General features: G+C 43.8%; 2 protein-coding genes across 5 annotated transcripts in view; one reads left to right on the top strand and one right to left on the bottom strand.

The window, feature by feature from the left end:
* nid2a (nidogen 2a (osteonidogen)) overlaps window positions 1-22,052 on the top strand; it is a 182,527-nt gene extending 160,475 nt beyond the window's left edge. For all 3 annotated transcript variants that reach the window (XM_086003173.1, XM_086003172.1, XM_086003171.1), the window contains 5 exons: window positions 9,660-9,831; window positions 11,024-11,181; window positions 11,389-11,512; window positions 17,429-17,541; window positions 19,079-22,052. In XM_086003173.1, coding sequence (XP_085859299.1) covers window positions 9,660-9,831; window positions 11,024-11,181; window positions 11,389-11,512; window positions 17,429-17,541; window positions 19,079-19,089 — 578 coding nt within the window. In that variant the 3' untranslated portion in view covers window positions 19,090-22,052. The remainder of the gene's footprint in view (window positions 1-9,659; window positions 9,832-11,023; window positions 11,182-11,388; window positions 11,513-17,428; window positions 17,542-19,078) is intronic.
* The window catches only part of rtraf (RNA transcription, translation and transport factor), a 26,223-nt gene continuing 20,334 nt past the window's right edge, over window positions 22,051-27,939 (bottom strand). For both annotated transcript variants that reach the window (XM_086003175.1, XM_086003176.1), the window contains exons 7-8: window positions 27,476-27,524; window positions 22,051-22,380 (exon numbers count right to left, since the gene is read on the bottom strand). In XM_086003175.1, coding sequence (XP_085859301.1) covers window positions 22,226-22,380; window positions 27,476-27,524 — 204 coding nt within the window. In that variant the 3' untranslated portion in view covers window positions 22,051-22,225. The remainder of the gene's footprint in view (window positions 22,381-27,475; window positions 27,525-27,939) is intronic.

Genomic DNA, 27,939 nt, shown 5'->3' with positions numbered 1-27,939 from the left:
GTAAGCACAGGTGTGTAAATACAAGATGAGGACAGGATCGGGTCTCAGTTGAATAACCTGCTGACACTCGGAGCCCAGGCTCAGATGAGAAGAATGGCCAATTAGATGAGGTACTAGATGGCTGCCCGAGCCTGTGGAATTTTACCCACTATGATTCACGAGAGCGGGAGAGAAAATAAGAGTTATGTTTTCTTTCTTTTATCTCTGCCATTTTTCCTTAGTTTCACATATTATGATACAATATTTCCCTTACAATGCAGGCTTATTGTTGTGCAACTCCAGCAAGCACAAATACGGACAGGAAATCCTGAGTGCTAGCGCCTTTACATCTGGGACATACTGCATTAGATAACCTTTTAAGTTCTAAGATGTTTCCCACTGAAAATAGTTGACACTGGTCATCTTCCAAAATTCTATAGACTCTGGAACAGTTCCCATGGAATGGAGGGATTTAAACTAATTTGGCAGGGGGATGGGAACCTAGGTAGTGGAAAAGAGGGAAGTCATATGAAGTTAGAAATAGATGGTAGAAAGGTGAGAAGCAATAAGCAAAGAAGAGAAACACAAAGGGCCAAACTAATTCATAATGAGAGTGTGAAAAAAGCAAGCCTGAAGGCTTTGTATCTTAATGCTAGAAGCATTAGGAACAAGGTGGATGAATTAGTTGTGGAAATAGAGGTAAACAAGTATGATTTGATTGGGATTACAGAAACGTGGCTGCAGGGTGGGCAAGGCTGGGAACTTAACATCCAGGGATATACAATATTTAGGAAGGATCGGCAAAAAGGTAGGGGAGGTGGGGTAGCATTGCTGGTAAAGGAGGGGATTAATGCAATGGAAAGGAAGGATATTAACTCGGATGAAACGGAATCTGTATGGGTAGAAATGAGAAATAGCAAGGGGAGGAAAACGTTAGTGGGTGTGATATATAGGCCTCCAAATAGTAATATGGAGGTGAGGGAAGGCATAAAAAGGGAAATTAGAGAAGCGTGCGATAAGAGCACAGCTGTCATCATGGGTGACTTTAATTTACATATTGATTGGACTACCCAAATTAGTAAAAATTCTGAGGAGGAGGAATTCCTGGAATGTTTTCGGGACGGTTATCTGGACCAATATGTCGAGGAGCCGACTCGAGATCAGGCCATTTTAGACTGGGTATTGTGCAATGAGAAGGGACTTATCAGCAATCTTCTTGTACGAGGCCCCTTGGGTCAGAGCGATCATAATATGATCGAGCTCTCAGTCGAGATGGAGAGTGAGGAAATTGAATCAGAGACTAAGGTCCAGAACTTAAATAAAGGGAATTACGAGGGTATGAGACGGGAATTGGGTAAGATTGATTGGGTGGTGTTTCTGGGGGGATTGACAGTGGATAGACAATGGCAAGCATTCAAAGATAGAATGGAAGAATTCCAGAACATGTTTATACCGGTTTGGCATAAAAATAAACCTAAAAAGGTGACTCAACCGTGGATAACGAGGGAAATTAGGGACAGCATAAAATCAAAAAAAAGGGCATATCAACTGGCAAAAAAAAGCACCAGACCGGAAGATTGGGGGCAGTACAGGATACAGCAAAAGAGGACAAAGGGATTAATCAGGAAGGGGAAAATAGAATACGAAAGTAAACTTGCAGCAAACATAAAGACAGACTGCAAAAGCTTTTATCGGTATATCAGGAGGAAAAGACTGGTAAAATCCCAAGTCGGTCCCTTGCAGTCCGATTCGGGAGAATATATAATGGAGAATAAGGAAATGGCAGACCAATTAAACTCATACTTTGGTTCTGTATTCACAAAGGAGGACACAAATAACCTCCCAGGAATATCGGCAAACATAGGGACTAATGAGAGGGAGGAGCTGACAGAAATTAGTATCTCTAGGGATATGGTGTTGGGTAAGTTGAGGGGACTGAAGGCCGACAAATCCCCGGGGCCTGATAAACTACATCCTAGGGTACTTAAGGAGGTGGCCCTGGAGATAGCAGATGCTCTAAGGATCATCTTCCGGAACTCCATTGACTCGGGAACAGTACCCGTGGATTGGAGGGTAGCTAATGTTACCCCAATATTTAAAAAGGGGGGTAGAGAGAAAGCAGGGAATTATAGACCAGTAAGCCTTACATCGGTTGTGGGCAAAATGCTAGAGTCCATTATTAAGGATAAAATAGCGGAGCACTTGACAAATGGGGAAAGGATCGGACAGAGTCAACATGGATTTACAAATAGTAAATCGTGTTTGACTAATCTGCTGGAATTTTTTGAGGAAGTAACTGGTAAAATAGATGGGGGAGAGCCAGTGGATGTGGTGTACCTTGACTTCCAGAAAGCCTTCGATAAGGTTCCACACAAAAGATTATCATGCAAAATTAAGGCTCATGGGATTGGGGGCAAAGTATTAACGTGGATAGAGAACTGGCTGGCGGATAGAAAACAGAGAGTTGGAATAAACGGCTCGTTTTCGGAGTGGCAGGCAGTGACCAGCGGGGTGCCGCAAGGATCTGTCCTGGGACCCCAGCTGTTCACAATATATATAAATGATCTGGATCAGGGAATTGGATGCAATATTTCCAAATTCGCTGACGACACTAAACTAGGAGGAGGGGTGGGCTCTGATGAGGATGTCAGGAGGCTACAGTGCGATTTGGACAGGTTGGGGGACTGGGCGGATACGTGGCAGATGCACTATAATGTGGATAAATGCGAGGTTATCCACTTTGGGGGTAAAAACAGGAGGGTGGATTATTATCTAAATGGCAATAGATTGGGAGATGGGGAAGTGCAGAGGGACCTGGGTGTTCTTGTGCACCAGTCACTGAAGGAGAGCATGCAGGTGCAACAGGCGATTAAGAAGGCAAATGGTATGTTGGCCTTCATATCAAGGGGGTTCGAGTATAGGAATAGGGATACCTTACTACAGCTGTACAAGGTGCTGGTGAGACCACATCTGGAGTATTGTGTACAGTTTTGGTCGCCCCATCTGCGGAAGGATGTTCTTGCCATGGAAAGAGTGCAGCGGCGATTCACCAGGCTGATACCTGGAATGGCGGGAATGACCTACGAGGAGAGATTGAATAGTTTGGGCTTGTACTCACTGGAGTTTAGAAGATTGAGAGGGGATTGATATGCCTATCAATTAGTCCAATAAAAGGCGATGAGTTAAGAACGTAACTGAAGGTTTTTATTGGCTAAATAACAGAGCCCACCCTCGTGGGTGATCCGATCCAACAGGGAGGAATACTAGCCAGTCAGCTACCTTTATACCTGGGCAGGTAATGGGCGGAGTCGGAGGTGGTCAGCCCAGGTATAACAGTGCGACAAGAGGCGACCTCGTGTAGTGATGTGACAGTGAGAACAGTGAGAACAATATACAGTGATAACTATAACAGTGGTTTACCACATTCACCCCTTGTTTAGATTAGAGTCCGGCGGGGTGAAGTGTATTACCAGCTCTGGTATGTCAGTCTGTCCGGAGGCTTCGTTAGCCTCTCCGATCGTCGCAGCGGCGGTGTTACATTATCCGGTGTTAAAGCTGGTGTCTGCGTAGTCGGCAAAGGCTCGTGGGGTTCCGGCATGCCGTCTACCTCGGCTGGACTCGGGGGGTTGGGAGGGGGGGGTGAGGGTGCGAGGTCTCGTAAGGAGACAGTGTCCTCCCGTCCGTCTGGGTAAGCCACATAGGCGTACTGGGGGTTGGCGTGCAGGAGGTTCACCTTCTCGACCAGGGGGTCCATTTTATGGGCCCTCACGTGCTTTCGCAGCAAGACGGGTCCCGGAGAGGTCAGCCAGGTTGGTAGGGTGGTTCCCGTAGTCGACTTCCTGGGGAAGACAAACATTCGAGCATGGGGGGTGGTGTTAATGGCAGTGCAAAGTAGTGACCGGATGGAGTGCAGCGCAATCGGGAGGACCTCTTGCCAGCGGGAGGTTGGGAGGCCCTTAGACTTTAAGGCTAAGAGGGTGGCCTTCCATACCGTCGCGTTCTCTCTTTCCACCTGGCCGTTCCCTCGGGGGTTGTAGCTGGTGGTCCTGCTTGCTGCAATACCCCTCTCCAATAGGAACTGACGGAGTTCCTCGCTCATGAAGGAGGCGCCCCGGTCACTATGTATATAGTTCGGGAACCCGAACAAGGCGAAGAGTTTGTTCAGGCATTTAATGACCGTGTTACTGGTCATGTCTGGGCAGGGGAAGGCAAAGGGGAAACGGGAGTACTCATCAACGATGTTGAGGAAGTACACATTACGGTCGGATGACGGTAGGGGCCCCTTGAAGTCGATGCTCAGACGCTCGAAGGGGCGGGTGGCCTTGATCAGGCTTGCTCTGTCCGGCTTATAGAAGTGCGGTTTGCACTCAGCACAGATCTGGCAGTTCCTGGTCATGGTCCTGACCTCCTCGATGGAGTATGGCAGGTTGCGGGCCTTAATGAAATGGTAGAGTCTGGTGACTCCGGGGTGGCAGAGGTCATTGTGGAGGGTCTGAAGTCTATCACTTTGCGCGCTGGCGCATGTAATGCGTGAAAGAGCATCAGGGGGGTCGTTCAGTTTACCGGGCCGGTACAAGATCTCATAATCATAGGTGGAAAGCTCGATTCTCCACCTCAAGATTTTGTCGTTCTTGATCTTGCCCCTCAGCTTGTTATTAAACATGAAGGCAACCGAGCGTTGGTCGGTGAGGAGGGTAAATCGTTTGCCTGCCAAGTAGTGCCTCCAGCGCCGTACTGCCTCCACAATTGCCTGGGCTTCCTTCTCGACCGACGAGTGTCGGGTCTCGGGGCCCTGTAGGGTCCTTGAGAAGAAGGCTACCGGCCTACCCTCCTGGTTAAGGGTAGCGGCTAGGGCGAAGTCGGATGCATCGCTCTCCACTTGGAAGGGGATTGACTCATCCACTGCGTGCATTGTGGCCTTGGCTATGTCTCCCTTAATGAGGGAGAAGGCCGCGCACGCCTCTTCCGTGAGGGGGAAGGATGTGGTTTTCAGGAGGGGTCTGGCTTTGTCCACATAATTGGGTACCCATTGGGCATAGTAGGCGAAAAGCCCCAGGGTTCTCCTAAGTGCTTTTGGACAGTGGGGGAGGGGTAGCTCCATGAGGGGGCGCATTCTTTCGGGGTCGGGGCCGATGACTCCGTTCTCTACTACACAGCCAAGGATGGCAAGGCGCGCTGTGTTAAACACGCATTTCTCCTTATTGTAGGTGAGGTTCAGCCGTTGGGCCATACGGAGGAATTTCTCCAGATTCACGTCATGGTCCTGCCGGTTGCGGCCGCAGATGGTGACGTTATCGAGATAGGGGAAAGTGGCCTGTAGTCCGTTCTGGTCAACCATCCGGTCCATCTCCCGTTGGAAAACCGAGACCCCGTTGGTGACACCAAAGGGGACCCTAAGGAATTGGTAGAGGCGGCCATTCGCCTCGAAGGCGGTGTACTGGCTGTCCTCCGGGCTGATGGGGAGTTGGTGGTAGGCCGACTTGAGGTCGATGGTCGAGAATACGCGGTATTGTGCAATCTCATTGACCATGTCCGATATGCGGGGGAGGGGGTATGCGTCCAGCTGGGTGTATCTGTTTATGGTCTGGCTGTAGTCGATAACCAGGCGATTTTTGTCGCCGGTCTTGACTACCACCACCTGGGCACGCCAGGGGCTGCTGCTCCCCTCAATAATGCCCTCTTTCAGGAGTTGCTGCACCTCAGAGCTAATGAAGGCTCTGTCCCCAGCGCTGTACCGCCTGCTCTTAGTAGCGACAGGTTTGCAGTCGGGGGTGAGGTTAGCGAACAGGGAAGGTGGCGGTACCTTGAGGGTGGATAGGCTGCAGGTGTTACGCGGTGGGCGGTTTAACTTTCGCTGGTTGTCGACTGTGAGTGGGGGGAGGGGTCCACCGTATGCTAGGGTTACACTTTGGAGGTGGGATTGGAAGTCCAGCCCTAGTATGACGGCAGCGCACAGCTGGGGGAGTACGAGGAGTTTAAAATTTTTATACTCTGTCCCTTTAACCGACAATGTCACGACACAGTAGCCGCTGATGTCTGTGGCGTGCGACCTCGATGCCATCGAGATGCGGCTGCGCGTTGGCAGGACGGGGAGGGAGTAGTGGCTCACCGTGTCTGGGTGGATGAAGCTCTCCGTGCTTCCGCTGTCGAACAGGCAGGTCGTGGCGTGGCCGTTGACTTTGATGTCCATCATTGAGCTGGCCAGGTGGTGTGGGCGGGCTTGATCCAGGGTCACGGAAGCTAGGGTGTAGATGAGCGCGTCGTTGTCATGACAAGATGGCGGCGAAGATGGCGGCCCCCGTAGTTCACATGAGGCTCTGTTTAAATCGTTTGCCCCGCACAAAGATGGCCGCCCCTGCTGTTCCCATGAGGCTCTGCAGGCTTCGGCTGCCCCGCACAAAGATGGCCACCCCTGGTTTTCCCATGAGGCTCTGCAGGCTTCGGCTGCCCCGCACAAAGATGGCCGCCCCTGGTTTTCCCATGAGGCTCTGCAGGCTTCGGCTGCCCCGCACAAAGATGGCCGCCCCCAGGGTTCGCATGAGGCTCTGCTGGCTTCTGAGGATTTGCTTCTGCAGGCCTTGGAGAAGTGGCCTTTCTTGAGGCAGGTTTTGCAGGTCGAGTTTTTGGCTGGGCAGCGCGACCTCGGATGCTTCTCCTGGCCGCAAAAGAAGCAGCCAGCGGCCCGATCGGGGTTGCCTGATGTCGGGGCCGGTACCGGGGCTAGCGGGCCCGGTCGGATCCGTGATGCAGACGCTGAGGTAGGTCCCGGGGGCAGCGCTGTGAAGGGTGGTGGGGTGGGGGTCGGGCCCGAGTCCCAGGGTCGCGAATAGTACCTGGCAAACGCTTCCTGGTCTTGCTGGGTGGCCTCTAGGGTGAGGGCGAGGGCTTCGGCCTTGTCCAGGTCTATGTCCTTAGCTTCAAGCAGTCTTTGCCGTGTGTAGTCGGAACGTAGGCCTCTCACCAAGGCGTCGCGGACATTGTCTTCCATGTTCGCAGTAGCCGTCACCGCTTTAAAGTCACAGTTCCTGCCGAGTTGTCTCAGCGCTCGTGAAAATTCAGCTATCGATTCTCCTGGCTGTTGCTGGCGAGATCTTAAGAGATGCCTAGTGTACATGTAGTTTACCGGGCTCCGGTACTGCTGTTTCAGTAGGTTGATGGCGTCGTCGTACGTAGTCATGTCCTGGATGAGTGTATATACTCTCGGGCTCGCTTGGGCTTTCAGGACTCTTAGTTTGGATCTCTGAGGGACGACGGCTTCCTCCAGGTACGATTCGAAGCAGTCCAGCCAGTGTTTGAAGTCGTTGGCTGAGTTTGGTGCCTGTGGGTTTAGATCCAGGTATGGTGGTTTCAAGGCTTGCAGCCAAGCCGGCTGGTGTGGCCCGTTGTCTGGAGGCTGCTGTTGCTGTGCTGCTGGGTGAGCTCCTTGCTGTTGCTGTTCATTATCAGACATCTTTAAAATTTAGTCAATAAAATTGATATGCCTATCAATTAGTCCAATAAAAGGCGACGAGTTAAGAACGTAACTGAAGGTTTTTATTGGCTAAATAACAGAGCCCACCCTCGTGGGTGATCCGATCCAACAGGGAGGAATACTAGCCAGTCAGCTACCTTTATACCTGGGCAGGTAATGAGCGGAGTCGGAGGTGGTCAGCCCAGGTATAACAGTGCGACAAGAGGCGACCTCGTGTAGTGATGTGACAGTGAGAACAATATACAGTGATAACTATAACAGTGGTTTACCACAGGGATCTCATCGAAACATATAAAATTATGGCAGGCCTGGACAGGCTGAATTCAGAGAGAATGTTTCCAATGGCAGGGGAGCACAGAACCAGGGGCCACAGTCTAAAAATAGCGGGCAAATCATTTAAAACAGAGATGAGGAAGAATTTCTTCACTCAAAGAGTGGTGAGCCTGTGGAATTCCCTGCCACAGAGGGCTGTGAAGGCTAATTCAATAAATATTTTCAAGAGAGAATTGGATATATTTCTGAAGGCTAAGGGGATTAAGGGTTACGGAGAAAAGGCGGGGACGGGGTACTGAACTGGTAAGATCAGCTATGATCTCAGACGAAGATCAGCCATGATCTCATTGAATGGCGGAGCAGGCTCGAAGGGCCGAATGGCCTACTCCTGTTCCTATCTCTATGTTTCTATGTTTCTCTATGTAATGTAACCCCACTATTTAAAAAAGGTGGTAGAGAGAAAACAGGAAATTATAGACCGGTAAGCCTGACATCGATAGTGGGGAAAATGCTAGAGTCCATTATAAAATATGTAACAGCAGAGCACTTGGAAAACAGTGACAGGATCGGACAAAGTCAACGTGGATTTACAAAAGATAAATCATGCTTGACTAATCTACTGGAATTTTTTGAGGATATAACTGGTAGAATAGATAAGGGAGAACCAGTGGATGTGGTGTATTTGGACTTTCAGAAGGTTTTCGATAAGGTCCCACGTAAGAGATTGGTATGCAAAGTTAAAGCACATGGGATTGGGGGTAAGGTACTGACTTGGTTGGCAGACAGGAAGTAAAGAGTTGGAATAAACGGGTCTTTTTCCGAGTGGCAGGCAGTGACTAGTGGGGTACCGCAGGGATCGGTGCTAGGACCCCAGCTATTCACAATATATATTAATGATCTAGACGAGGGAACTAGATGTAATATCTCCAAGTTTGCAGACGACACAAAGCTGGGTGGGCGTGTGTGCTGTGAAGAGGATGCAGAAAAACTCCAGTATGATTTGGACAGGTTGGGTGATTGGGCAGATGCCTGGCAGATGCAGTATAATGTGGATAAATGTGAAGTTATCCACTTTGGTGGCAAAAACAGGAAGACAGATTATTATCTGAATGACAATAGATTGGGAGAAGGGGAAGTGCAACGAGACCTGGGTGACCTTGTGCACCAGTCGCTGAAGGTAAGCATGCAGGTGCAGCAGGCGGTTAAGAAGGCAAATGGTATGTTGGCATTCCTTGCTCCTGTACTCGAATCCTCTCGCTATGATGTCTTGCTGCAGTTGTACAGAGCCTTGGTGAGACCACACCTCGTGTATTGTGTGCAGTTTTGGTCACCTTTTCTGAGGAAGGATGTTCTTGCCATGGAGGGAGTGCAGACTGATACCTGGGATGGCAGAAATGACGTATGAAGAGAGATTGGGTCGATTAGGCTTATATTCGCTAGAGTTTAGAAGAATGAGAGGGGATCTCATTGAAACTTATAAAATTCTAACAGGACTAGACACAGGAAGGATGTTCCCAATGGCGGGGGAGTCCAGAACCAGAGGTCACAGTCTAAGGATAAGGGGTAAGCCATTTAGGACAGAGATGAGGAGGAAGTTCTTTACCCAGAGAGTGGTGAACCTGTGGTATTCTCTACCACAGAAGGCAGTTGAGGTCAACTTATTAAATATATTCAAGAAGGAGTTAGATATATTTCTTAAGGCTAAAGGGATATGGGGAGAAAGCAGGGACAGGGTACTGAATTTGGATGATCAGCCATGATCTCATTGAATGGTGGAACAGGCTCGAGGGGCTGAATGGCCTACTCCTGCTCCTATCTTCTATGTTTCTATGACACACAAGTTGCAGCTACACAGGCCAATTACCATATCTACTAAATTGTAGGATGGATACTGAATAATTTATACCTCCTCTTTGTACTTCTGCTTCTACTTTAGGACTGACTAGTCCTGAAGGACTAACCATAGACTACCTCCGCAGAAACATATTTTGGACTGACAGTGGATCGGATAAAATAGAAATTGCCAAAGTGGATGGATCTCAACGCCGAGTTCTTGTTGATACTGATCTGGTAAATCCCAGAGCAGTAGTAGTGGACTCTCTTAGTGGGTAGGTTTCATATGGAGCTGTCAAATTTTGACAGCTAAAAAAAAAACCTTATTTTAGCTCTCCTATCTTGAGTTTTCCAGAAGAAAACAATTTTAAAATATCTTGTGTTTTCTTTCCAATTAGGCATACATATACAGCCTATGTAGACAGCATAATTATAGCTTTTGCAAGTTGTCCAGTAAAATTTTTCCAAAATGTTAACATATGACAGCAATCCAAATTACATGATATGGCATCATGTTGCACAGATGGTGGTACCTATATTATAGATCTAAAATACTTCCACGGTTTTTAGGATGGAGAACATTTACATTGCAGCAAATTGATCTGGGTAGAATGCCTCGATGACTACTAGCAATGTTCCAACAGAATTAAACAAAGCCTGGGGCCAGCAAGTGTTCCCTTTTAAGGTGACCTCAAAAAGATAGGGGCCCCATGTCCAGGGCCCCAAACACCCCTTCCAGGTGAAACAGCGATTTACTTGTACTTCCTGCAATTTAGTATACTGTATTCGCTGCTCACGATGTGGTCTCCTCTACATTGGGGAGACCAAATGCAGATTGGGTGACTGCTTTGCAGAACACCTCCGTTCAGTCCGTAAGGGGTCCCCGAGCTCCCGGTGGCCTGTCACTTTAATTCTCCGCTTCACTCCCACTCAGACCTCACCGTCCTCGGCCTCTTGCACTGTTCCACGGAAGCTCAGCGGAAGCTCGAGGAACAGCACCTCCTCTTTCAATTAGGCACGCTACAGCCCTCTGAACTCAACATAGAGTTCAACAATTTCAGATCATAACCTCGGCCCCTCTCATATTATATAATTAATTTTCTTTTTAATCCACACTTTCGTCTGGCCTTTTTTCTTCCCTCCCACATGGCAGCTGTCCATCATTCTGCCAGTGCCATTCACACTATCACTGACCTTCCCTTTTCCCAGCCCCCAACTTGCTTTAAAATCTATTCACTTTCCTGCTTTTTTCTAGTTCTGACGAAGGATCATCGACCTGAAACATTAACTCTGTTTCTCTCGCCACGGATGCTGCACTGGCCTGCTGAGTTTTTCCAGTGTTTTCTGTTGTTATTTCAAAAAGATAATGGTCTGTTTTGTAAATGCTAAATGACAGGCTCCCATTGCCCTTAGATTAGATACTCAAACTTGTTTATATTAATTCTTACTCTTCTGGTTTCCCTCCAGCAACCTTTACTGGACAGACTGGAATCGTGAAGCACCTAAAATTGAGACTTCTCATGTAGATGGAACTAACAGAAGGGTGCTGGTTAAAAATGACATTGGATTGCCCAATGGGTTGACTTTTGACCCATTTTCCTCACAACTGTGTTGGGCTGATGCTGGTATGTTTCACAGGCTAAGCAGCTTTTATTTTTAAAGGCAACCTGTTAAAAAAGATCAAATTAGGTGGTATTAAAGCTAATTTTAAAACATTACTGTAGGTTATGAAGAATAAAACAAAATTGAGGAATTCCACTTTTGAAATTTGCTGTCGAATACTAACTACCTTTCTTATTACACTTGCTTTCATTGATGTTTGGGATGAAAAGGAACCAAAGACCTGGAGTGCATATTTTCAGATGGTACAGGAAGGCATGTTGTGCAGAGTGGTCTAAATTATCCCTTTAGTATTGCTGCCTACTCAAATCACTTCTACTACACAGACTGGAGAAGGTAGGAACAGAACAAAACCAAATTTAAATGCAAGTATATCTTAAATGCTGCTTATACTGGATTGATGGACATTTGTCAAAACCAAAAATTGGGGAAGCAAGCCTAGTCAACTGGTGAGTAGACAACTGTTATTACTGCAGGTCTTCAGAGAAATTATCAGTTACTAAGTTTGATTTTTTTTTTTTTTTTTAAAACACAAAACAGGGTTAGACTGTGGAATTATCAGTTTGAAACCAATGTCCAAAGATTATTTTAAAAAGGGATTTAATTAGTTGCTTGAAATTAAGCTATGTTTTCAGATGCCTAATCCCTATGCTCTGACTTTCTTGCCCATCCACCTCCCTCTTCTCCTTAAAACCCAGCTCTTTGGATGTGTTTTTGGCTCCACATCCAGTTTTTGATTATGCTCTTATGAAATGGTTTGGGATGTTTTTCTACATTAAAAGGTGCTATATAAATGCAAATTGGAGTTGAAGAAAAACACCAACAAAGACTTAATGGGCAGAATTATTTTTAATTTAATTCTCAGGATGTGGGCACCACTGGCAAAGCTGGCATTTATTGCCCATCCCTAATTTCCCTGAGAAGGTGGTGGGCCTCATAAGAACAAGGAGCAGGAGTAGGCCATAAGGCCCCTCGGGCCTGCTCCGCCATTCAATAGGATCATGGCTGATCCGAACCTAGACTCGCGTCCACTTCCCTGCCCTCTCCCCGTAACCCCTAATTCCCTTATCTGCTAGGAAACTGCCCATCTCTGTTTTAAAGTTATTTAATGTTGCAGCTTCCACAGCTCTCTGGGGTAGCAAATTCCATAGATTTACCACCCTCTGAGTAAAGAAGTTTCTCATCTCAGCTTTGAAAGGGCAGCCCCCCGATAAATCCCCCTCACAATCTTTTATGTTTCGATAAGATCGCCTCTCATTCTTCTGAACGCCAATGAGTAGAGGCCCAACCTACTCAACCTTTCCTCATACGTCAACCCCCTCATCTCCGGAATCAACCGAGTGAACCTTCTCTGAACCGCCTCGAGAGCAAGTATATCTTTTCTTAAATATGGAAACCAAAACTGCACGCAGTATTCCAGGTGTGGCCTCACCAATACTCTGTATAACTGCAGTAAGACTTCCCTATTTTCATACTCCATCCCCCTTGCAATAAAAGCCAAGATTCCATTGGCCTTCCTGATCACCGGCTGCACCTGCATACTAACTTTTTGTGTTTCATGCACCAGGACCCCCAGATCCCATTGTACTGTAGCACTTTGCAGTTTCTCTCCATTTAGATAATAACTTGCTCTTTGATTTTTTCTGCCAAAGTGCATAACCTCACACCTTCCAACATTATATTCCATCTGCCAAATCTCTGCCCACTCACTTAGCCTGTCTATGTCTTTTTGCAGGTTTTTTATGTCCTCCTCACTCACTGTTTTCCCTCCCATCTTTGTATCGTCGGCAAACTTGGATATGTTGCACTCGGTCCCTCCCTCCAAATCGTTTATATAGATTGTAAAGAGTTGGGGTCCCAGCACTGACCCCTGCGGAACACCACTAGTTACTGATTGCCAGCCCGAGAATGAACCATTTATCCCAACTCTTTGTTTTCTGTTAGATAGCCAATCTTCCACCTATGCCAGTATATTACCCCCAATCCCGTGATTTTTTATCTTGATCAGTAATCTTTTGCATGGCACCTTGTCAAATGCCTTTTGGAAGTCCAAATACACTACCATCCACTGGTTCCCCTTTATCCACCCTGTATGTTACGTCCTCAAAGAATTCGAGCAAATTTGTCAAACATGACTTCCCCTTCATAAAACCATGCTGACTCTGTCCTATTAAATTATGTTTATCCAAATGTCCTGTTACTGTTTCCTTAATAATGGACTCCAACATTTTACCAACCACTGATGTTAGGCTAACTGGTCTATAGTTACCAGCTTTTTATCTACTTCCCTTCTTAAATAAGGGTGTTACATTAGCAGTTTTCCAATCTGCCAGGACCTTTCCTGAGTCCAAGGAGTTTTGGAAAATAATCACCAATGCATCCACAATCCCTACCGCTACTTCTCTCAAAACCCTAGGATGTAGGCCATCAGGTCCAGGGGATTTATCCGCCTTAAGTCCCATTATTTTACCGAGTACCACCTCCTTAGTGATTTTAATCGTGTTTAGCTCCTCACACCCCCCCCCCCCCCCCCCAGTTTGTCCAGTGTTGGGATATTTTTAGTGTCCTCTACTGTAAAGACTGATACAAAATATTTGTTCAGCGTCTTTGCCATCTCCATGTTCCCCACCACTAGTTTCCCGGTCTCATCCTCTAAGGGACCAACGTTCACTTTAGCCACCCTTTTTCTTTTTATATAGCTGTAGAAACTCTTGCTATCTGTTTTTATATCTTTTGCTAGTTTACTTTCATAATCTATCTTCCCTTTCTTAATTAATCTTTTAGTTATTCTTTGCTGGCTTTTAAATGCTTCCCAATCTTCTATCCTCCCACTAGATTTGGCTACTTTAGATGCCCTTGTTTTCAGTCGGATACTATCTTTTATTACTTTACTAAGCCACGGATGGCTGTCTTTTCTTTTACTCCCTTTTTTCCTCAGTGGAATATATTTTTCTTGAAAGATGTGAAATATCTCCTTGAATGTAGACCACTGCTCTTGTACCGTCTTACACTTTAATCTGTTTTCCCAGTCCACTTTAGTCAATTCTACTCTCATACCTTCATAGTCTCCTTTATTTAAGCTCAGTACGCTGGTTTAAGATCCAACTCTCTCACCCTCAAACTGAATTTGGAATTCAACCATATTATGGTCACTCATTCCAAGGGGATCCTTTACTAGGACATTTTTTATTAATCCGGTCTCATTACACAGGACCAGATCTAAGATTGCCTGCCCCCTGGTTGGTTCAGTTACATACTGCTCAAGGAACCCGTCCCTAATACAGTCTATGAACTCTTCCTCAAGGCTGCCATGCCCAATTTGATTAGTCCAGTCAATATGAAAGTTAAAATCCCCCATGATTATAGCTGTTCCCTTTTTACAAGCCCCAACTATTTCAATTCAATTCCAATTCAAATGCTTTATACTCTGACCAACAGAGTTGCAACTGTTAGGAGGCCTATAGACTATGCCCACTAGTGACTTTTTCCCCTTATTATTCCTTATCTCCACCCAAACTGTTTCACTATCCTGATCCTTTGACCCAATATCATTTCTGACTATTGCAGTGATTCCATCCTTGATTAACATAGCAACCCCACCTCCCTTTCCTTCCTGTCTGTCCTTCCTAATTGTCAAATACCCTTGTATGTTTAGTTCCCAGTCATGATCATCTTGCAGCCATGTTTCCGTAATGGCCACCAGATCATAACCATGTGTAGTTATTTGTACCGTCAACTCGTCTATTTTGTTATGAATGCTGCGTGCATTCAGATAAAGAATTTTCAAATAGGTTTTGTGACAATTTATTCCTGGTTTTACCCCTTTTACTACTTTACCTTTATCATCATACATTCTGTCCCTTCCTGAGACGCTCTGGTTTTTAATTCCCCCACTGCTACCTTGCTCTATTACCTTCTCCGCTGTCATTTTTATTTTTTGTTTTCTTAAGCCCCCCCCACCGCCCCCACTAATTAGTTTAAAGCCCTCTCTACAGCCCTAGTTATTCGATTCGCCAGGATTCTAGTCCCAGCACTGGCCAAGTGAAGTCCGTCCCAACGGAACAACTCTCTCCTGTCCCAGTACAGATGCCAGTGTCCCAAGAAGCAAAACCCATTTCTCCCACACCAGTCTTTGAGCCACGCATTTAACTCTAATTTTATTTACCCTAGCCAAATTTGCTCGTGGCTCAGGTAGTAATCCAGAGATTATTACCCTTGTGGTTCTGCTTTTTAATTTGGCCCCTAGCTGCTCAAACTCCCTCAGCAGAACCTCTTTCCTTGTCCTATGTGTGTCGTTGGTACCAATATGAACCACGACAACTGGATCCTCCCCCTCCAAGTTTCTCTCCAGCCCAGAGGAGATGTCCTTAACCCTGGCACCGGGCAGGCAACACAGCCTTCGGGACTCTCACTCTCGGCTGCAAAGAACCCTATCTATCCCCCTAACGATACTATCCCCTACCACTACAACATTTCTTTTAACTCCCCCCCACTTGAATGGCCCCCCACTCCACGGTGCTGTGGCCAGGTTGCTCATCCTCCTCACAGGGAGCAAGAGCCTCAAACCTGTTGGACAAGAGCAAGGGCTACAGCTCCTCCAACACTACCTCCTGGATCCCCTTACCTGCCTCACTTCTAGTCACACCATCCTGTCCCTAACCACAGACTACATCTGAATTAATTAATCTAATTGGTGTGACTACCTCCTGAAACACAGAGTCCAGGTAACACTCCCCCTCCCTGATGTGTCGCAGTGTCTGAAGCTTGGTCTCGAGCTCATCAACACTGAGCCGGAGTTCCTCTAGCAGCAAACATCGCAAATGTAATCACCGTGAGCATCAATGGTGTCCACCAGCTCCCACATTTCACAGCAGTAACACATCACCTGCTCTCCCATTCTATGTAATTAATTAAATTTATTATTTAAGAAGACCCTCTGCCCCTATTTTAGGTGAAGATCACACCTTTATTTAAAAGAACTTACCAACTTATAAAGGTTTTAAAAAGAAAGACAAAAACAGCCCCTCACTCCCCACTTGCCCAAACTCTAGATAAGCACTCTTTCGCTGCCCGCGCTCGCACTGGCCTTCCTCCTTGAACCGCTACAGACTATGTGGTGAAAGTGCTCCTATAATATTGTTGGGTAGGAAGTTCCAGGATTTTGATACATCACCACTCCTTCAGCAGTGCTGGATCGCAAAGTCAGGATGGTGTGTGACTTGGAGGAGGTGATGTACCTATGCTCCTGCTGCCTTTTGTATTTCTAGAACAGGGGCACAAATCTCCCAGGCCCTGCTTCTCAGCCCGGGAGTACATCGCCGCAGGATACCCTCAACCAGCATGGAATTGTGCAGGGAAACAAGCGTATAGGGTTTGGGAGATGGTTTGGAGAGGGCGTGAGAGACTATGAAATGGGGTTCTGACAAAGGGTCATCGACCTGAAACGTTAACTCTGTTTCTCTCCACAGATGCTGCCTGACCTGAGTGTTTCCAGCATTTTTTGGTTTTATTACTATGAAATGGGGGCTAGGGGGAAAAAGAGGAAAATGCAGTTCAAGGATGTGGGCTCGGGAAGGGAGGGACTAAGGGTCAGGAATGGGGGCTTCGGAGTGGTGTGGGGAGGAATGGGGTTGGGCCCAGCATTTCCTAGAGAGCCAGAAGCTGCAGCAGCGACATGGTGACTGGGGGTGGCACTGAAAGGAGCAGCTCGTAAAAGGGTAAGTGAAACCTGGGGACCTTACTGTGTGGGTAAACAGTTAAAGATTGTTTCCACTGCTGGGCAAATGGGGAAACAAGGGGATGGGGACTGAGGATTCTTACTGCGCTCAGGGAGCATCACAAGCTCCAATACATAGAGGAGATGCAGGAGGGTAGAGTATGGCAGGTTGCAGCCCATAGTACTCCTGGGGAGTTAGTAGAAGCACTCCTGCTCCTCCTTCCCAGAAGAGATGTAAAAAATCTTTTCTTACGATTTCTTTAGTAGCCTCCAGCAGTCCCTTTAAGGACCAGAATAAAACCAACATAAAACAGGCAATGTTATACATAATAAATAGAGTAATTTCAAGGCAGCAGTCTAATTGAGGGGTTCACAAGAGCAAAGGTTAACTCATTTATAACTTATTTAAACCCCTTGATTAGACCACTGTCTGGAGACCACTCACTGGTCTCCACTAATCTGTATTTCATTCTCCTTCCAGCTGCTCCACACTTGGATTGTGCAGTTCTGATTGTGTTCAATTTCTTGCTTTTCAGAGATGGAATTATAGTTGTAACTAAAGATGACAACCAGATTACTGATGAGTATCTACCTGATCAGCGATCGCATTTGTATGGAATAACTGTGGCTTACCCTAGTTGTCCACATGGTATGGAGGATAAAAAATTGGAAGTTTCTTGCTGGGAAATACAATTCTGTTCAATTTAGAATTGCTATGCTTTGTAATATTACTCCCCCTCAAAGCATTGTGCTCTAAACATTTTTTATGGTTTCCAAAACTTCTAATGTAAAGTCACAGCCATATTCTATTTGTAATACTTCTTCCTGTTTAAAGCTTTCCTGATGCAGATCATGTATCAACATATTATACTTACTGCAGCCTCCTATACTTAAAATTCCAGAATTTTAAAAACAAAAATAATTAAAACTTAAGGTTAAAAATAGTATTACAGGGCTATGCTGTTTGATCTTTTTGCTGCTGTAAGTCACCATTTGAGTTAGAACTTTAAAAAGGACTATAGCTTGTGCAGGGAGTTTTCAAAGCAGTTTGCAAAGCTAGGTCTTGACAAGCTAATCAGTTGATGGAACTCATGAATCAGAAGGTCGTGGGTTCAAGCCTTGTGGATTTGAGCACATAATCTAGGCTGACACTTCAGTGCAGTATGGAGGGAATACGGATATTACAGGATGAGGTTAAAGCAAGGCTCCGTCTGCTTGCTGAAGTGGACCTAAAAGATTCCATGGAAACAAAGGAGCAAGGAGCGCTGGTGTACCAGCCACACTTCCTCCAACTGTGCAAATGCAAGCTGAAAAAGTTCTGAATTTTTGGAATGTAGTTTTTGTGAGGCAATGCTAATACTTTTTTTTTGATGTGGCCCAAGTCACATTGCATCACATATACCAACACTAAAATGCTTGCCTAACACCAGTGGTGATAACAATACTCCTTTAACTTAAAACATCAGTGATAGAAAAGTCTCACTTTCGCATCCATCTGAGCAATTCGATTTAAGGGTACAGGCTTTTAGGCAAGTCCTTCCTACAGTTTTGTCTCATAGGCACTATACCAATATACTGTTAAACAGGATTTATATGCTTGTTCAAAGAAATTTGATAAATATATTTTTTTTTTTTTTTTTTTTTATAAATTGTTTTGGTATTTAGAGCAGTGCCTTTTCATTAATTGTTCACCTAGATCATCCAGGATTGAGAGTAATGGATTCCATGACCTGTATAGGCAGAATAATTTGATTATTTCCTTATTCTGAGCTTTAGTAGCATGTAGAAATTGTTTCATGACATTTTAACTCAGTACCTTAAGTTTTCCTAAGTTACCCCCAACCCATCTTCATGTTCTTCAGCAATTTTAGAATAGAGTTCTCAAATCTCTATTTTTGGAGCTCTGATCAGTTGGTAGAATTCTTGCAAGTCAAAAAATTATGGGGGAAATATTATTCATTCAAGTAACTCCAAATTCTTGCCACATTATAGCAGGATATGGGTTTTACAATTAACAATGCATCATTCTCATTAAAAAAATCTAAAAATGGTCTCAAACAGCTACAATTGCTAAAATTCAGTGAAATAATTGTGTCCATTTAACGTAGTGCTATGTACAATGAAGTGCGTGCATTTCTAACAGGTCCATCATTTACCCAACTTTTTTTCCCTTTCCTTTCTGGCAGGAAGAAAATAATGACTCTGCTGGTAATGACAACTATATTTCAGCTTACTACATCAGGAGGAAAAGAAAGTCTCTATTTGGAGCAGAGTGCTACAGATAGATTGGTGTGTACTTTCCCCCCCATTAAGTTAGTAGGGAACCAAACTGAAAATGTGTTACATAGCAACTACTTTTTTTGGAAGAGTTTTCATACCTCATTAAAAGCACCACTGTACTGCCTTTTGATCGACTGCTATATTGTAGGCTGAATGGTACGAATACCAGCCTACTTGGCCTCTCTAATTTTGAAATTTAATTTTAAGAACACAAGAGCTTTAAACAGTAGTTCTGTGTAGGACATGTAACAGAAGTGTGATGCAGTGGAGCATAAGCAAAACCACAGACTATATAATACAGCACTTCAGAGGTGGTTTAAGGGAAGGCAGTAATTTTTTTCTAAAGATTGTCAAAGTTTCAGTTTCCTCTCCCCATCATTCAGAATTTACTGCAGACTTATTTCTATACTATTCTTAGTCAGCTTCAAATAACTGTCCAAGCAAACATGCCTTTTAGAAGTTCTACATCCTGAATCTGCACCCAAAGCTTAGTTACCAAGAATTAGTTATCCCCCTTTAGTTATTCAGCTAGATGTTGTCATATTTGTAATTATGTTACCTTAGTCAAGATGCAACACATGTATGAATATACCATAGCCTGACAACAAAGCATATAATCAGTTCCTGTTTAGAATAAAGATTTCTCCTTAACCAAAATTGCTTTAACCACAAAATTAAGACAATTACAAATTGAGCCAAAGCTTGGTACATTGGGGTATATTATAGAGGATTTAATCTGGAACAAACTATAGTAATACCAGTTTTATTGAATTGTGAAATGCCTATGTATCATATCAGTAAGGCAGCAATTGCTCAATGTCTTATGAATAGCTTGCCATATTCTGGAGATATGGATACTATGATCACTAATGCTACAGACTAAAGCCAAAATGCCAGGTGGTCATGTTAGACCACTGCAAGCAATGAATAATGCTTATAGTAAATCATATTGTACGTTGATTATTTTTTCAAAGTATTAAAAATGACCAAACAACTTTCATAAAAGCGATGATTCAAATTTAAGAAATCATTTTACATCATGAATATTGTAAAAGAATGAAAAAATCATGCCTAATTCTTAAAGTTGGCTTCAGTCTTCAAAAGGATTGAAAAAAAACTGCACCAAATCTCTGGAATGTTCCTGATCTTTATGGCTAATTCTAACATTATGAAATGAATTTACACACCAAATCACTGGAACCATTATATATTTCCTAAATACAGGTTGTAGTTTTTAAACTGGCCTATTTAATAAATGAAGCAACAGATCTTTTAAAGTACTGTAGTTAACTTTTTTGGCAGTTAACTGGTTCAGTGTTGGTGATTGATGCCAAAAATTTCAGTGGTTTTGCAACATGTAGATCTATTCAATATTGTTCTGATGCAGTATTCTTGCCACTAGTAGATGTTAATGAGTTACAGAATAGATACCCAGCAACTCGAGATGGATTTGGTATAGTGATATTATAACTGACCATAGTAACCAAGGCACTTCTCTGCAGTTCTTAACCCAAGAACACAGTTCACATACTGGACTTCACACCAGTAGCATTTTCAACCTGTACTTCTCAAAAGGACCGGAGCAGGAGAAGCAGATAAAAGATAGAGAGGCAGGAAAAAAAGTCTGGATATCAACTTGTTTTCCCATTAAGGTACAGGCTCATGAGTTAGGAAATGATAAATATTTTGTGACAGGCATCCAACCTGAACCCCTTTATCTTAGAGATTGGGAGGAGTAGGGGCAGAAGAGAGAATATACCAATGTTTAATACATTTAGCATCATTGGAAGTTTTAAATATGAATGACTAATCATTCATAAATCCTATTAAAAACATCCTAGTAGAAGAAAGGTTGAAACAAATGAGGGTTAACTATTAGTATCTAAAAAAAATTTGCACAAAGCTCAGTTTAATCCAGATTCCCCGATCTTTTATAATGTGGAACTGACTATCTGAAGACCTAAATGGCAATTCAGAATTTTGGATTCCACATATTATCACATAAAAGTTATCCTACAGAGTAATCACATATTGGCCCGGATTTTGCAAGTCAGCGGTGAATGAACAGCACTCGCCGTTCATTCCACTTACAGCAACGAAGGGTTATAGACTGTCAGCAGCGCAGCACCCTCTACAGGGGAGCTGTGCGAGCAGGACCAAGCAACAGCCTGTCTCTTCAATCAGATTAAAGAATCCTTACTGAGAAGCGCAAATTAGAATATTAAATTCAATGTAAAATCATGTACAGAAAGCAATATAAAGAGGAAATGAAAGATGGATTAAGAGAGCAAATCATTCCATCAATTCACTCAGACTGTGCAAATATTGCTATTCTGTCATGTCTTCAAAACACTAAGCTTCCCTTTTTAAAAAGAATCCTGTTTTTGTTTCTAAACTGCTTCTCTAGATGGGGGCAGCAGCACACAAACCCCTCTCCATAACAGAATCCTCAATTGGCTCAATGTGGGATTCTCTACTGGTAGAAAGAGTATAAATTATTCAGCTTTTCTATTTATGCTATTCATTGAAAAAAAAAATGTAAGCAATATGTTGACCAGCACAAGTTCTCAGATGGTTTATGTATCGATAAACATTTGACTAAATGGATCTGCTCTCTGAAACATTTTTGTATTATTTTGTATTTCTATCATTTCATTTTAGAGCATACATCATATTGTTGCTCCGTGCAAGATTTTTTTTCTTGCAAGGCATAAACTATAATTTTGAGACAACCTGAACAGTTTAATGTTATACTTTTGCTATCTATTTCCTATTGTAAAGCATATACATCACTTGGAATGTGTGTAACTAGACAATATTCTTGTAATCACACTATTGTACTTTGTTCCAATTTAACAATAAACTCAAAAAACAAACCTTTTCATTTCTGAAGTTATTTTAGCATTTATTTCACTTTAGTGAACAGTTTACCACGCCATCAGTTTACTTCAATCACCTAGGCTCAAAACAGTTATTTTCCCTTTGTCAATTTCTCCTTGTCTGCAGTTTCAAAATAAAAATGACAAAGCTGTGCAAATTGTCAAATATTTCCATCATCTTCCAACCTTTCCCAGCCTGTGATCAGTTTTGGGATCAGCTATTATTGACTGAACAGCTACAATAGCTTCATTAATCTTGGTCTGAAGGTCTCGTAGCTCCTCTATATGCAGCAACCGGAGGACTCTTGCAGCCTCATTCAAGGTGGCATCTGTTAAAGCCAATACATATTTCAACAGTGGTTATGTCAAAACTCATGCGGTACAATCTACACGTAGTTTAATGTGGTGAAGTTCAAAGTAACAGCTAGCAATAGAATCAATCAACTTGGAAAGCCAATTTGGCAATGTAGTTGGAACAGATCTGACGGCTACAGAATAGGATCTACCAATAATAGGGAGACCCACCGACTAATTCTATGCTCTAAATTTCTCCTCGCACAAAACAAACCTGCTCCACTTGGAATAGGTTTGACAGGACAGGTAGAGGTGGTACAATGTATTTGGTAACAGATATAGCACTGAATTAAGCATTGCAATGTGTGATCTGTAACTACCTGGAGATGGCATTAATAGTGAAATTTCTATGAAGAACTTACTTGTACAATAATGTGAATATCACTATAAATTTATCTGAATTTCACCAATCAGCCCTAGCTGCATTCTTCCATTGTATGTATACCAAGACAGAAAGCAAGGTCACTTAAGAAATCTGGGCTATCGCTCTCTCATTTACAAGATTAAATGTAAAAGATTTAGGACATCTCAGAATAAGGGGTCAGACATTTAGGACTGAGATGGAGATATTTCTTCACTCAGAGGGTGGTGAATCTTTGGAATTCTCTACCCGAGGGCTGTGGAGACTCAGTCGTTGCGTATGTTCAAGACAGAGATCGATAGATTTTTGAATATTAAGGGAATCAAGGGATATGGGGATAAGTGCAGGAAAGTGGAGAGGAGGTAGAAGATCAGCCATGATCTTATGGAATGGCGGAGTAGGCTCGAAGGGCCAAATGGCCTACTCCGGCCCCTATGTCTTATGACAGAGAGCAGGAGAAACCTTTTTATTACACAGAGGATTGTGAGGCTATGAATGCACTAATATAGTCAGTGATCGAAACCATGCTAAATTTTAAGAATAGGTTAGATAGGTGGTTGAAGGAAAGGGGAATAAAGAAATGAGAGCAAGTTAGGCACATGGGATTAGGATTACTGTTCACTTGGAGGCTAAACACCAATAAGAACTGGTTAGACTGAATGGCTATGTAACTTTGATTCCTGGTCTTTTAATCATTTGAAGGATTAGTATATGTGGAAGAAAATACAAACGACAATATTGAAGAAATTCCACATTAACGTCGGATCACAATTTAGCACCATGAAAAGACAAGTTAAATATCTCTTTAAAATGTTGACATATATACACCTAATATATAATACAACACACACTCAGTTTGGAAACACTGTTTAGAAAGTGAGTAATCACACTAATTTCATCATAGTGTATATATTAATTCAAACAAGAAAGCATATACAGTGTAAAATTATACACAAGGTCATGCTGGAAGGTTCAGTCGATTCGAATAATTGGCTTAGATAAATGGTGTTCAAAAAAACTCAGCTGTACATTTTCCAAAACCAAAAAGCCTATGACAGAGTCATAGAGTCAGTTATACAGCACGGATAGAAGCCCTGTCTAATCTAATCCCATATTCCAGCATTTGGTCCGTAGCCTTGTATGTTATGGCATTTCAAGTGCTCATCCAAATGCTTCTTGAATGTTGTGAGGGTTCCTGCCTCCACAACCCTTTCAGGCAGTGAGTTCCAGACTCCAACCACCCTCTGGGTGGAAAAAGTTCTCTCTCAAATCCCCTCTAAACCTCCCGCCCTTTACCTTGAATCTATGCCCCCTAGTTATTGACCCCTCTACTAAGGGAAAAAGCTCCTCAGTATCCATCCTATCTATGCCCCTCATAATTTTGTACACCTCAATCATGTCCCCCCTCAGCCTCCTCTGCTCCAAGGAAAACAAACCCAATCTTTCTTCATAGCTGAAGCGCTCCAGCCCTGGTAACATCCTGGTGAATCTCCTCTGCACCCTCTCCAAAGCGATCACATCCTTCCTGTAGTGTGGCGACCAGAACTGCACACAGTATTCCAGCTGTGGCCTAACCAGTGTTTTATACAGCTCCATCATAACCTCCTTGCTCTTATATTCTATGCCTCGGCTAATGAAGGCAAGTATCCCATATGCCTTTTTTACCACCTTATCCACCTGTTCCGCCGCCTTCAGGGATCTGTGTACTTGCACACCCAGATCCCTCTGCCCCTCCGTCTTGCCTAGGGTCTTACCATTCATTGTGTATTCCCTTGCCTTGTTAGTCCCCCCAAAGTGCATCACCTCGCACTTTTCCGGGTTAAATTCCATTTGCCACTGTTCCGCCCATCTGACCAACCCATCTATATCGTCCTGCAGACTGAGGCTACCCTCCTCGCTATTTACCACCCTACCAATTTTTGTATCATCCGCGAACTTACTGATCATACCTTTTACATTCATATCCAAGTCATTAATGTAGACCACAAACAGCAAGGGACCCAGCACCGATCCCTGTGGTACCCCACTGGCCACAGGCTTCCAGTCACAAAAACAACCTTCGACCATCACCCTCTGCCTTCTGTCACTAAGCCAGTTTTGTATCCAATGTGCCAAGGCACCCTGGATTCCATGGGCTCTTACCTTCTTGACCAGTCTCCTGTGCAGGACTTTATCGAAGGCCTTACTGAAATCCATGTATACCACATCCACTGCGTTACCCTCATCCACACACCTAGTCACCCCCTCAAAAAATTCAATCAAATTAGTCAGACATGATCTTCCCTTGACAAAGCCATGTTGACTATCCCTGATTAATCCTTGTCTCTCCAAGTGGAGACTAATTTTGTCCCTCAGAATTTTTTCCAATAATTTTCCTACCACTGATGTTAGGCTCACTGGCCTGTAGTTCCCCGGTTTTTCCCTACTTCCCTTCTTGAATAATGGTACTACATTAGCGGTTCTCCAGTCCTCTGGCACATCCCCTGTGGCCAGAGAGGTTCTGAATATATGTGTTAGAGCCCCCGCAATCTCTTCCTTTGCCTCACACAGCAGCCTGGGATACATTTCGTCCGGGCCTGGGGATTTATCCATTTTTAGGCCTGCTAAAACCGCCAATACCTCCTCCCTCTCGATGTTAATATGTTCAAGCATATCACAGTCCCCCCGCCCTATTTCTATGTCTACATCGTCCTCCATAGTGAAAACAGATGCAAAAAATTCATTTAGAACCCCTCCTACATCTTCCGGCTCCACACACAGATTGCCACTTTTGTCCCTAATGGGCCCTATTTTTTCCCTGGTTATCCTCTTACCCTTAATATACTTATAAAACATCTTAGGATTTTCCTTTATTTTGCTCGCCAGTCTTATTTCATGGCCCCTCCTTGATCTCCTAATTTCTTTTTTAAGTATCCCCCTGCACTTTTTGTACTCCTCTAGGGCTTCCTCCGTCTTTAGCCTTTTGTATCTGCCAAAAGCCCTCCTTTTTTTCCCTAATCCATTCTCGTATATCCCCTGACATCCAAGGTTCCCTGTGGTTTTTGGAACCACCCTTGACCTTTACGGGAACATGTTGCCATTGTATGATCTCAATCTCCCTTCTGAAAGCCTCCCATTGCTCCGATGCGGATTTTCCTACAAGTAGCTGATCCCAGTCCATTTTAGCCAGATCCTGCCTTATCCTATTAAAATCGGCCTTCCCCCAATTTAGAACCTTTATTTCCGGCCCATCCCTGTCCTTTTCCATGACCACCTTAAATCTCACCATATTATGGTCACTGTCACCAAAGTGCTCACCTACTAGCACTTTTTCCACTTGGCCGGTCACATTCCCTAGAATTAGGTCCAGTACCGCCCCCTCGCTTGTCGGACTTCTCCCAAAAAAGGCAGCCGCATCAATGTCCCTTAACAATTGATTATTTTGTAGTGCCTACTTTGTCATTGAATTTAAACATGAACAGCTAAACTTGGTAGTGGACAATTAAACTAATTATAATAAACAAATAGACTAGGGTGTGTAATGCTGTAACTATCTAATAACTACATTAACTTTGTTGTTGCAGTTCGACAATACAGAAATTCCCACCTTGTTACAGGTTTACTGAAGACATGAAGATATGAGCAGATGCAAGGATCTTAGATGGAAAAAAACAGGTTACAGACAGATCTAGATGCAATGGGGAATGGGTCTGTATCTGGGAGATGTCTTTTAATATAGGGAAGTTCAGTGTGATGAATTTGAGCAGGGGTCAAATGCATAACACTGAGCATTATTTAGGGTTACATGCTCAAGGCTGCTGAGCAGAAGGACCTGGGGGTTATAGTTCATTGTAGGTCTATGCCAATGCCACGAAGCTCTTGCAAAAGCAAATAGGGTATTAGGATGTATAGCTAGAACAATTCAAAAACGAAGTACTACCCTTTCCTCGTTCAAGACCTTGGTCTGACTGTATCTAGAATACTGCATCCAGTTTTGATGCCCTCACGTGGTGGTGGATATTGAGGCCCTGGAAAAGATTTAGAGGACAACTCCTCGATTGATATCTAACTTAAGGGCTCTTAAGTTACCAGGGCACTGGGACTTTTTACTTTGGAATAACACAGATTTTCAGGGGATATGATTGATGTCCTTAAAATAATAAAGGGATTAGATTCGGTTCACATGTAATGGTTATTTGAGCTAGATAGGCAGGGAAAGACAAGGGGACATCAGTATAAGTTGTGAAAGCATAAGAGTTAGGATAGATGCTGGGAAGTACTTCTTTTTGCAGAGGGTCATCAACTTCCAGAATAAGTTGCCAGTACATGCAGCGACTGCTGATTCACTGCACGTGTTCAAGAGAGATCTGGACCAGTTAGTGTGTGTGCAAAATATCAAATTATAGAAGGTAGAAGATGGGTAAATGGGATAGTCGTATCAGTCACTGCGGTCTCCGAAACCTTGTTTGATTGATTGCAGGGGTCAGGCAGGAATTTCCCAGAGTTCCTTTCCTAAACTGGAAGTTTTTTCTCTGGCTTTTTGCCTCCCCAGGAATTTGCATGACTGGTAACATTTAATGGGGGGGGGGGGGGTTGCACCATGTCAGGATGGGACAGGCTTGATGAAACAACTGGTCTTTTCCTGTCCTTCTTTGTATCTTTATACAAGTTACAGCATGCTCCCAAAACCAGTGGTTATAAGATTTGCATTTCAACATCATTCTGCTTACCTCCAGTATCAAAGCCAAGAAAATGCTTTCCTAAAGATACAGTTAAGCCCTGAAAAATAAAATGGAATAGCAAAAAAATAGTACAAACAAAGCATGTAAACAGTTAAAATCTTTGATTTCCATCTTTAGGACCAACAATCGCTGCTCTTGAAAGTTAGAGGATTTTGTGTAACATGAGTAAGGGAAGATCTGCAACTACAAAAAGGTGTTAATAGAAGCACCCGTGAAGAAATTTCACATCTAAACCACGTAGGCATCACCAGTAGAATCTAACTGCTTCCTTGCTTCACTTCCTTTTGAATAGAAGTTGTAACTTATGCCTGCACAGAGCTGGAACCCCAAATCTTTAAGGAGCCCCTGCCTAGAAATAAATCTTCAGCACAGCATTAGTTTACTGTAAACAGTAAAAGTAAAGGTTATTTAAATACTGGTATAATGCAGTAATTTTAACTTGCATAGGCAAT

The sequence above is a fragment of the Somniosus microcephalus genome, chromosome 12 (assembly GCF_052327205.1).
Source record: "Somniosus microcephalus isolate GS21.2 chromosome 12, FLI_Smic_1.0, whole genome shotgun sequence".
NCBI lineage: Eukaryota > Metazoa > Chordata > Chondrichthyes > Squaliformes > Somniosidae > Somniosus > Somniosus microcephalus.
The sequence above is the reverse complement of the archived record's forward strand: the minus strand, read 5'-3'. Positions and strand labels throughout refer to the sequence as shown.